Source organism: Calidris pugnax, unplaced genomic scaffold (assembly GCF_001431845.1).
Source record: "Calidris pugnax isolate Ruff unplaced genomic scaffold, ASM143184v1 scaffold272, whole genome shotgun sequence".
Taxonomy (NCBI): Eukaryota; Metazoa; Chordata; class Aves; order Charadriiformes; family Scolopacidae; genus Calidris; species Calidris pugnax.
Genome location: NW_015091016.1, coordinates 627371 through 638908, shown reverse-complemented (window position 1 = coordinate 638908; position 11538 = coordinate 627371). Strand labels below are relative to the sequence as shown.

At 57.2% G+C, this 11538-nt stretch overlaps 1 protein-coding gene across 5 annotated transcripts in view; it reads left to right on the top strand.

The window, feature by feature from the left end:
• Nucleotides 1–36: 36 nt before the first annotated feature.
• LOC106896038 (zinc finger protein 777-like) overlaps nt 37–11538 on the top strand; it is a 47920-nt gene continuing 36418 nt past the window's right edge. For 3 of the 5 annotated variants that reach the window (XR_001413561.1, XR_001413560.1, XM_014955746.1), the window contains exons 1-2: nt 37–181; nt 350–748. Coding sequence is in view for 3 of the 5 variants with exons in the window: in XM_014955746.1 (XP_014811232.1) it covers nt 158–181; nt 350–748 (423 nt within the window). In the remaining 2 variants the exon portion in view is untranslated. Of the gene's footprint in view, nt 182–349; nt 749–1175; nt 1303–3043; nt 3158–3398; nt 3510–4527; nt 4618–5650; nt 8616–11538 lie in introns of those variants that run through there. The other 2 variants (XM_014955747.1, XM_014955748.1) reach the window with 2 other exon arrangements.

The window sequence follows — 11538 nt, the reverse complement described above, 5'->3', positions numbered from 1 at the left end:
CGGTCTCCCCGCCGCCAGCTCCCAGCGTGCCCCGCGCTCTCGGCATGGCCGCTCTGCCCCGCCGCTGCTGAGGAGGCGCCGGGCCCGCTCCTTTCCGCCGCCGCCCGTTCCCTTCCGCCGCCGCTCCCCCTCCTCGCCCGCCGCCACTCGCAGGGCCATGGCCGACTGGGCCCCCGCTCAGGTAAGCGCTGCCGCCACCCCGGTGCCCCCCCCGGGCCGGGCCCCGTCTCCCCGTCTCCCGGCGGCGGCGGGTGCGGGTCCGGCCCGGCCTCTCACGGAGCCCCCGTTCAACCCCTCGCTCGGTCGGCGGAACCCACGGCGCCGTCTCTGTCCCTCCTCCCCCCTGTAGGAGCTGGAGTGGGAGATGGAGTCCAAGGAGCTGGCCCTGGAGCAGCCCTTGGCCGCCCCGGAGCAGGGCCCCGCCGGGGAGGCCGAGCTACCGGCCGCCGAGATCTCCCTGACGCTCGTCACCGAGATCCAGGCCGTGGACAGGAAGGTGGACGCCCAGGCCGCCCAGCTGATGAACCTGGAGGGGAGGATGAGGATGGCGGAGACCAAGCTGATCGGCTGCGAGAAGACGGCGGTGGAGTTTGGGAACCAGCTGGAGAGCAAGTGGACGGCGCTGGGCACCCTCATCCAGGAGTACGGGCAGCTGCAGAAGAGGCTGGAGAACATGGAGAACCTCCTGAAGAACAGAAACTTCTGGATCCTGCGGCTGCCCCCGGGGGCGAAGGGGGAGGTCCCCAAGGTAACGGTGTCCTCTGCTCCCATCTTTGAAACAGGGTCGTTCTGCTTGTACCCCGCGCTCGTCGCCCCCTTCCAGGGCAGCTGCGGTGGCTGGGCAGGGCAGGGCAGGGCACAGTTCCTTTTTAGAGGCAATGGCAGCAAAACTGCCTCCAAAATGAAGTGGGAAAAGAGGCTGCGTCGGGTGAGACATCGCCCGCAGAGTGAGGAGGCTGGGCAGGGGGCTGGGGACAGGCAGGTGACGAGGGAGAACCCCGTCGTGTCCCTTGCAGCCGGGCACGGGGCCGAGCGAGGCGTCTGGGGAGGAGCAGGTGCTGCTGCCTGGGACTGTCCTGCGCAGTTCTCGAGGAGTTTGAACGAGAAGAAACCCCCAGGTTTTTTAATTCAACAAGAAGCAAAACATCTTGAGTGTGCGATGCTTCTCCTTGCAGGTCCCCGTGGCGTTCAACGACGCTTCGTTTAACTTCTCTGAGGAGGAGTGGAAGAGCTTGAACGAGTGGCAGAAGGAGCTTTATAGGCATATCATGAAAGGCAACTACGAGGCTGTCATCTCGATGGGTAAAGACAAGCTGGGGTTTCCTCTGAGGCTTCTCATGTGCCGGGTTTTCCCGGGGCCTGGCGGATGGAAGCGCTGCCATGCCCAGCGGGATCGGGGAGGGCGGATGGTGTGTGCTGGTCTGGGAAATTTCGGCAGCAGCCCTGGCTAATTAGGTCAGTCCTCGGCGGTTCGGTTTAGGGACGGACGGACGTCCCCGGCATCGCCGCGGTGGCCGCGTCTCCCTGTGGCCGGTAGGAACCGAGCGAGCGCCTGGGTCGTGAGGAGGAAGGGAAGCCAGAGGAGCCTCACGCCCGAGGAAAGATGGGGGAAGAGGGGGAGTTCCTTTGTCACGCAAAGGTCCACACATCCACTGCGCTGGGTGCATCAGCCTGCTCGCCGCTTAGGGCAGCAGAGGGGTGCCCTGCCCCTGAGGTTCCTTCCAGCCCTTCCCGTGGGTGGACAGTCCTTCAGCTGCCTTTTGTAAGGGAGGAGAGCGAGGTTTGTCGGCCTCGACGCTCTGCCTGACCCCAGCCTCCTCCCAGGGACCGTTTCTTGCGCAAGTTATTGCTCCTGTAGAGCTGGGGAGAAGCAACAGGCAAAAGCAGGCTCTGCCTTCCGCTTCCCCCTCCAGCGGCTCAGGGCTAAACGAACGTGCTCTGCTCGTTCCTTCCAGTCCCGGCTGCAGGGATTCCCCTCCGGGGGACCCGTTGCCATCACGAGCACCTACGTGTGTTCTGAGAAATGACCTTGCCTTGGCTGGATTGTCCCCGTGCGGTGGGTGGGAGCGCAGAGGCAGCCCCTGCTAGACAAACATCTCCTCCCTGTGTGAGGCCACTGGTGAGCAGCCTCATCTGCCACCCGGTTGTCCAATCCAGGCCTTTTATTCCTTTTTTTTTTTTCCCCTCCCCGTTTCTTCCTTTATTTATTTTTTGGACAGAGGTCTTTTGCAGTCCCTGCCTGTAAGGGAAAGAGGTGAAGGATAAGTACTGCCCCCCCGTTCTCTTGGTTAAAAACCAATCCTGTGCCCTACGCTAGAGGTGCAGGAACGTAGTCTGAAGGGAATCTGTGGATCTGAGCCTGGAGCTTAGAAAAATGTATCTGTGCTTCATCTGAAGGTTTCCTTTGAGTAATGAGGTTTTTAGGGGTTTGGCCCTCGTATAAGGCAAAACGGACCCACTAGGGCAGCGGTGGAAATTGATACCCAGAGGCTCACACTTGTTTGGAAATGAAGTTTTACGGCTCTCCACCCTAGGAGAGATTGTGATTGTCCCCCCTTTCCCCCACCAAAACCCGCGAGCAGCCTGTGACTCGGACGAGTAGGATGGAGCGGTCCTGGCTGGAGGGAACCGCATGGGGAGGGCACTTCCCCTGCTCTGCCGCTGGCTGTGACAGCTCTGGTGCTGTCCCCGAGGCTGAAGTCCCCATTTGTAATGGATCCGCGGACCTTAGCAGAGAGGAGAAGAAAGGAAGCCCCGGAGGTAAGCACAGATGCATTTTCTTATTCTCCTCCTCACGCTGCAGGCTGGGAGGTGCTCCTCACCTGAGCAGAGTGTGCTCCTGCAGTCCGCTCATGTCCCCAAGGGCCCAGACAAGGTGAGCGGTGCAGATGTGTGAGAGCATCTTCCTAAGCCTCTCTTTCCGTTACCCGTCATCCCCAGCAGCAAAAGGAAGGTTGGTGGGCGAAGGTTTGAGAGTCAATCTCTCTCCCCCCTCTGCGAGGGCGAAGGAAAGGTTCTGATCCTCTTTTTTTTTAACGCCCAGATGCTGCCATTTCGAAGCCTGACCTCCTGTCGCGGATCGAGCAAGGAGAGGACCCCAACGCGGAGGATCAGGAGGACTCGGAGGGAGGAGAAACCCCTACAGACCCCAGCACCGGTGAGCCCCGGGGCTCCTAGGGCTGGGTGGGAAGGTGGAAAGCAGACACGTGGCTGCCACTGCCCGCCTGCATTCTTCCACCTGCCTCTCCTGCTGAGTTTTGCCAGCTCCATCCTTGGGGACAGGGGTGACGTTGCCTCCCGAGTCGGCTCTTACCCGCTGCGGCCGTCTCTCCTGAAATCCTCTGTGAAGCAGCTGGAAGGAGTGAGCCTCAACTCCTCTCCTCCTTTCTCCTGTGCAGAATTTTCCTTTCCTGGTCCGGATGATGGCTCCTGGAGTAAATACGAAGAGACTCTGGCTGAAAGCCACGAGGGCTCTGACGAAGAGGAAGGCATGGAGGTCCCTAGTACATGTGAGTTAGAAGCGCAGAGGGGGAGAGAGAGGCCAGCTCTGGGCTCTTGGCACTTGCCAGGGTTGCCAAGATTGCCCGGGGTGAGATCCTGCTTCCACTGGGGACTCTGCCAGGCTTGCCTGAAGGGCCAGCGTGGGAGCTGGAGGGCAGCCCGGGCAGATGGACAGCCCGCGGGCAGAAGAAGCCGCAGTGGGCGAGCAGAGGGCAGGAGAAGCAGCTTTGGGGCTGGGTAGGGGGTGGCACAGATCACCTCTGCCGTGTGCCAGCGCTCGGTGAGGCAGCGTGTTTGGTCAGCCTTGAAGCGGAGATGAGCGGGAGCGCGGTGTAGCACAGGAAATCTTCCCTGGCCTGAGCAGCAACGTCCTTAAAAGTCTCTCTGACGAACACGCAAAGCGGTATTTTTCACAGCTTTCTCCCTCAGCCAAATGTGAGGCTTCTCGTGGCGCAGCAAAAGGCTTGTCCTTGTCACCTCCCTGCTCTGAAGCCTTGGGGACACGTGAAGCGTCCCTTGCTGGGACGTGCCTTTGGCTTTTCTGCCTTCGTTCCCAGAACCAGCTCAGCTCTTCTGGCTGATGCTTTTCCAGAGTTCCAGCCTGATGCAAACACAGCGGCCCCTTTTCAAGCCACACGTTGAGATGTGTGACAGGGTGACAAGCAGATGTGACAGGGAGCACCGAGCCGTCTTCTCTGGGCACAGAGGTGCTCGGTGCAGCTTTACCTCCTTGTGCTCTGCAGAAACCTGTGGTTTTTCAGCCCTTTTCTCCATATCCCCACATCCTCTCAGCTCTTTTCGTCCTCCCTTTGCCAGGGTCCTTGGCAGTTGCTTTGAGTTACCCCTTATTCCATGGGAGACCCTTCGGCCCCAGGCACTGTATGAGCCCAGAAGGAAAAGAGTTTTTATTCCCCTTCCTTCAGGTTTTTTTGGGGTTTTTTTTTGCCTTTATCCTAAACCACATGTTCTCAAAGACCTGTTCTGCTTCACCTCCTCCTAAGGAAGCCACTTTTTCCCTTTGTCTAGCTTTATGTAGAGATGTCACCATTGTACTGTCTGAGGTTTCCCAAGAAGTCTTTATCAATGATCTGGACGAGGGGATCGAGTGCAGCTTCAGTAAGTTTGTAGACGACACCAGGTTGGGCGGGAGCGTTGGATCTGCTGGAGGGTAGGAAGGCTCTGCAGAGGGATCTGGACAGGATGGATCGATGGGACGAGGACAATGGTCTGAGGTTCAACTGGGACAAGTGGTGGGTCCAGCTCTTGGGTCACTCCAACCCCATGGGTGCTCCAGGCTGGGGGGAGTGGCTGGAGCTGCCTGGTGGAAAAGGACCTGGGGGTGTTGGCCAACAACTGATGGAGTATGAGCCAGCAGTGTGCCCAGGTGGCCAAGAAGGCCAATAGCATCCTGGCCTGTATCGGGAACATTGTGGCCAGCAGGAATGGGGCAGTGATGGTCCTCCTGTACTTGGCACTGGTGAGGCCTCACCTCAAGTGCTGTGTCCAGTTTTGGGTCTCTCACAACAGGAAAGACTTTGAGGTGCTGGAGCACGTCCAGAGAAGAGCAACAGAGCTGGTGAGGGGTCTGGAGACCAAGGAGAAGGGTCTGGAGAACTTGTGAGGAGCAGCTGAGGGAGCTGGGAGTGTTCAGCCTGGAGAAAAGGAGGCTGAGGGGGGCGGTCTCTTCTCCCAAGGAACAGGCGATGGGACAAGAGGAAACAGCCTCAAGTTGCTTCACAGGAGGTTTAGGATGGATATTGGGGAAGAATTTCTTCCTGGAAAGGGTTGTGAAGCGTTGGCAGAAGCTGCCCAGGGCAGTGGTGGAGTCACCATCCCTGGAGGGATTTAAGAGCCGGGCAGACGTGGTGCTGAGGGACATGGGTCTGTGGTGGTTTGGGCAGTGCTGGTCTGGTGGTTGGACTCGATGACCTAAAAGGTCTTTTCCAACCTCAATGATTCTGCAATTCTAAGTCAAAATACCTCGGTGGTGTTGATACCCCAGCAGGGCGTGTGCAGCTCCCAGACGGGACTTGCCACCCCGTAGAGTTTCTTGAGTGTGGAAAGCAGGGACCCCAGAGAATTACAGTCTAAAATTAACGAGGCAGTTTCTTTTCTCAGAGAAATGACATGACTGTCTCTGCTCCGCCAGATGAACAGCAGTGTGATGAGGAAGGTCCCGAAAGCCTGGAGCTTCCCGGCTCCTTGGCAGGCAAATGGGAAGAGGTTTTCTCCAGCCCAGAGGAAGAGATGAAGCTAAGTGTCAAGAGCCAGAGCGGATCCACCTCGCAGCGGAGAACCCCCACGGGCAACGGGCTGAGGCGTTCCTCTCGCCGCGGGAGAGACTTGGCCAAGAAGGACGTTCCCGAGGACGTGGCAGCAGTAGAGGGGCCCTACATCTGCTGCGAGTGTGGGGAGAGCTTCCTGGACAAGGAGCTCTTCGCCGCCCATCAGAAGGCACATGCCAGTGAGGAGGCCTGCACTTCCCTGGAGCACGCAGAGAGCTTCAGGCAGAAATCCAAAAGCAGCTCCACGAAAGGCCAAGGGTCTTCTCGCTCCAAACCGGGCTCCAAGCGCCCCGACGGGGAGAAAAGCTCTGCTTTCAAGTACGGCTTCGTCAGGCAGGTGAACAACATGGTGGAGAGACCCTACACCTGCTCCCAGTGCAAGGAGAGCTTCAGCCTGGAGGTCAGCCTTATCCTCCACCAGAAGCTCCACACGGGGAAGGGCGACGGGCCCCTGACCTGCACCTACTGCGGGAAGGACTTCCGAGATCTCTCCAAAGCCATCCGCCACCAGCGCATCCACACCGGGGAGAGGCCCTACCAGTGCACTGAGTGCGGGAAGAGCTTCATCCGGCGGGACCACCTCCTCAAACACTGGCGGGTCCACACCGGGGAGACCCCCTACCAGTGTCCCGTCTGCGGCAAGCACTTCCGCTACAAGGAGTCGCTCAACTGCCACCAGAAAATCCACTCCCGCAACCCCCGGCCCATGGAGGAGTCGCAGCACAACCTGGAGTCGGCAACTCAAACCGGCCATTTCTGCGTGAAAAAAGAAACTAAGCAGTAGCGTTGGCCCCCCCGGGGGGGGGGTGTGATGAGGGGGGAAAGGCCGGGGGGGGCGGAAAGGGCTGTCGGCGACGGTGAGGGCCGAGCAGGTTGGACGCGCGGCGTGACGGGAGGGGAACTCGTGTCATGGCAAAGCCAATCCCACGCGGTCGTGCTACGAAGCCCCGCTTTGTTGAAGCATCAAAGGAAATTTCCTCTTTAAAAAACAAAAACACACACAACGACAACACAACAAGAAACAAACAAAAACTCTTGGTGGGACAGCCCAGGCCACCTTTTTGACCCCCCCGCGGGGTGATGTGATGAGACTTGCACGGAGCAGCGTAGGGCCTTGGACTCCTCGTCCCCCCTACGCAGGTTTGGATTTTGCCTGCAGAGCGTGATCCCCAGCGATTCTCCAGGGGGCTGGGGGGGGGCTGTATTTATCAGGCGTTTCCCCACCAATCTTTGTGCATATTCAGGAGTGACGAGCTTTCGCTTTTCTTTTTTTGTTTTCCCCCAACTCCTTTCACCCGACGAGGAGGCTGGAAGCACAAGGGAGGGAAGGAAGGAAGGTGCCATTCCCGGATAATCCCCTCGTGTCGCCGCACCTTCCGACGGCAAAACCCCCTCCTCGGTGCCGCGAGGCCGGGGCTGGGATGAAGGGAAGATTGAGGCGAGGCCACGTGGTTTTAGGGGCACGGCGCAGGATTTATCGAAGGCGAAAAGAAAAAGCAGAGAGGAGAGAGAGCAGCGAAGAGCAAGGTGAGAAAAAGTAGGTGCAGGAGGAGAAGGAAAGGGCTGAGGACATTGGAGCAGGAGGAGTTGGGGAAGGGCAGCGCGTGGAGACGTGGTCGGGTCGCTCACCCGAGGAGGACGCGTCTTTATTCCTTGGAAGGACGTTACCGGCACCGGTTGGGCCGTGGCTTTCCCTCTGGCCTGAGGGAACGGAGCCGCTGGTCTGTCACACCAACTCCTGGCAATGAAGGCAATTTTAGTATCATTTTTTTAACTGGGTTTGGTCTCACACTCAGGTAAGTCAGACGAGTGAAAGCAACTTCTCCTAACCCCTGTAAAGAGCTGTTCGGTTTTTAGTTAATCTAGAAGTAGTATTATATTATTATTATTAATAATTATTATTATTATTAATTATTATTATTATACTACAAGGAAATGTGTGGCACTATATTCCACCAGTTGATCTAAAACACTTTAAATGTCTGAGATAACTGACCGGAGGTTTTTTCAGCCGTCTGTGTAAATATTGGATTGACTTCTCGGCGCTATTCGGTGTTGTTCCTGAGGTGGCTGTTTTAAGTGGTGTCTCTTCCGCTGTGTTTTTATCGTCGGCTGCTGGTTCGTGATCGTGTTTTGTAATAATTATTATTATATTATTGTTTTTATTTTTTTTTTGTAAAGTCCATCAATACAGTGTTTTCCATTCCGAAGCCCGTGTCGGGTGAGTGATGGCAGCCCCGCTCCCCTTCACCCTCTTTCGTCCTTGCTTGTCCCCCTCCTTCTCCCCACCATGACGCACCCGCCTGGTGGTTAATTAGCCTTTTCCAGGTAATTTGCAGAACTGGTGAACCCCACAAACCCGGCGGGCTCTGCTCAAGTCCGTGCTGGGGAACCGGGTCCAGCAAATGAGGCTGCTCAGCCGGTGTCCGGCCATGGGGATTTGTGGTTTTTATGCTTTTTCTCCGCTGCGGCTGGCAGAAAAACGGGGGTTTTGTGGGAGAATGATGTCACGGTCCCAAATGGAGCTGCAGCGATGGCCCGGGGTTTGCCGGGCTCCGCTGGGACCCGGGACAATCCCGTGCTGGGAGAAGCTGGGATGTGGTGGACTCACCCCCCGGCACCGACTGCGGGCGAGAAGGGTCCCGCCGTGCATTCGCCTCTCCTGTGTCACCCAGAGAGGGTGGCCGGGCCCCACGGCGTCCCAGAGGATGGGGCTGGGCTGGTTTGGTGCCCGTTGCCCCCGGGAGGGTTTGACTCGCCGCTTCCTCGCTTCACACGTAGCCGAGCTCTTTGTACCGGGGCTGCCAAATAAAAACTCTTGCTGCCAGGTCCTGGCCCCACAAGGGCGACGCGGCCTTTTGTCTCCCTGTGTCCCGGGGACGGCAGTGACGGCTGGCGGGGCTCAACGGGGTGGCCTTGGGGATATGGGGCTGGCCCAGGTGGCCTTGGGGGGCTGGCAGGGCTCAACTAGGCGGCCTTGGGGACATGGGGCTGGTCTGGGTGGCTCTAGGGGGCTGGCAGGGCTGAACCAGGTGGTCCTGGGGATGTGGGGCTGAAGCTGGGGGGCTGGTGGGGCTGAACTGAGTGGCCTTGGGGCTGAGGGGCTGGCCTGAGTGGCCCTGGGGACGTGGGGCTGAACTGGGTGGCCCTGAGGGGCTGGCAGGGCTGGCCTGGGTGGTCTTGGGGAGATGGGGCTAGCCCAGGTGGGGTGGCCTTGGGGCTGAGGGGCTGGCCTGAGTGGCCCTGGGGACGTGGGGCTGAACTGGGTGGCCCTGAGGGGCTGGCAGGGCTGGCCTGGGTGGTCTTGGGGAGATGGGCTAGCCCAGGTGGGGCTGGTGGGACTGACCTGGGTGGCTCTGGGGACATGGGGGTGGCCCTGGGGGACTGGCAGGGCAGAACCAGGGGGCCCTGGGGATGTGGGGCTGGCCTGGGTGGCCCTGGGGGACTGGTGGGACTGACCTGGGTGGCCCTGGGGACATGGGGCTGGCCCAGTTGGCCCTGGGGGACTGGCAGGGCAGAACCAGGCGGCCCTGGGGATGTAGGGCTGGCCCAGGTGGCCCTGAGGGACTGACCAGGGTGGCTCTGGGGCATGGGGCTGGCTCAGGTGGCCCTGGGGTACTGGTGGGACTGACCTGGGTGGCCCTGGGGACATGGGGCTGGCCCAGTTGGCCTTGAGGGGCTGGTGAAACTGACCAGGGTGGCCCTGGGGGACTGGTGGGGCTGGCCCGGGTGGCCCTGGGGACATGGGGCTGGCCCAGTTGGCCCTGGGGGACTGGTGAAACTGACTGGGGTAGCCCTGGGGATGTGAGGCTGGCCCAGGTGGCCCTGTGGGGCTGGCGGGAGGGGGCAGAAGGGGTGACATGGCAGGATAGATATACCTATAGCTGTATATACGGACCCATCTCCGGCCCCACACGAACACAGCACCGGGGGCCGCGTCCTGCTCCTGCTCTGGCTGAGGCCGGTGCCTCTGGTGGGAGATAAATACACACCTATGGATCCACCTCTCCACCCCTCCCAGTAGCTGCCCCGGGCTCCCAGTCTCCCCAGTTGCACGAGGATGTATGAGCCCTGGGACAGTGACACCCCCCCACCCCATCCCAGAGCTGCTCCCGCGTCCCCTCCCCATGGGTGTCACCCCCACCGGGGGTCCCTAATTTGGGTCCCCGCCTGCTGTCACACCCCTGTGCTCGTGGGGACAGGCGTTGTACCCCCCGCGGTGCCCACCCCCCTTTCTGGCATCGTGGTGGTGACGGGATGTGGCCTCGTCCCCGTGTCCCCCCTCGTCCCCTCCCTTTTTCCGCAATCCAAAGGGTTTCCGGCCCTTCCCCCTGTGCGGTGTCACCAACTTCCCCCCATTGTCACCCCGTGTGGGGGGTCCCTGAGGTCACGGCTGGGGGGGGGAGGCCATGTGTCGGGGGGGGTCCTGCCACCCAGGGGGGCCTGCTGGGGTGGGATGGGGATGGGACGGGATGGAGATGGAGAGGGGACAAACAAACAAACAAAAACCCCAAACCAAACAAAAACAAACAAAAACCCCAAACAAACAAACAAAAAACCAACTTGAAAAAAGAAAGCACTTTCTGAAAAACTGCAATATTAGTACATGAAGTACACGAACATGTTGAAAATTCCGTTCTTTAAAATTTCAAAGAACCTCTGTTAAAGAAGGTGATATTGCTGGGATGCTGACAGTCTCAGAGGCAAATGCATTGTGCACTGGAAGATAAAACTAGTTTGGGATGTTTCCCAAACACTAAATTTGAAATTTTAACAACAAATATTAAAATCAAACTGTGTTTCAGATTCTAGAGTGGAACTTTGATGAGATACGATGAATCCACAGAATTTCTGCATTTTCTGCATTGCTTTTTGAGCTCTTTAGAGAAGGAGTTTTAAATATCTTTAATGTGAACTATCAGCAAGTCTAACCTGGAAAGTAATGCAATGAATGTTACCTGGAATTTTTTTTCATGTTAAATATGAAATTATAGCTCAGTTTTATTCTTATTCAGAATCATGAGCCTAATTTTCTGAGGATATTTTGTTATTTCATTGAAAATTCAACAGGATGTCTTGAAAACCCAGCGTAATGGTTTTAACATTTGTGACATATATAGTGTATAAAATGGCAATGAAATAGATCAATCCATTATAGCTATGTGGAAGAAAAATTGCAGAGTAACTACAAGTTAGAAGATAGGAATTGTCTTCACACCTTGGACACATTAAGTGGTTGCTGACTTATTCCTAGGTCAGAAGGAAGACATAGTATTTTTTTAACTTGTGAAAATATTATCAAATGCTTTTTTATTTCTTCAAGTACTTTATATAGCCATTCAAACTGAGGGTTGTTGTCTAGAAAAGCTATAGTTTTATTTTGACTAACCAGGATATCAAGGTTTTTTTCTCCAACATCTATCAATTAAACAAATACTTTAAATGCACTCATTTATATATAACATTTCCAGCATTGGAATGGGCTGCCCAGGGAGGTGGTGGAGGCACCATCCCTGGAGGTATTTAAGAAACGTGTAGACATGGTTCTTCAGGGCATGCTCTAGTGCCCAAGATTACTGGTTTGTGGTGGGGTGTTGTGTGGGTGGGTGATGGTTTTTTTGGTTTGGAGGTTGTTGTTGTGTGTTTAGGTGGTGGGAGCTGGTGTGTGGTTTTTTGTTTGTTTTGTTGTTTTTTTGTTTTTTTTGTTTTTTGTTGGTTGGACTCGATGATCTCTGAGGTCCCTTCCAACCAC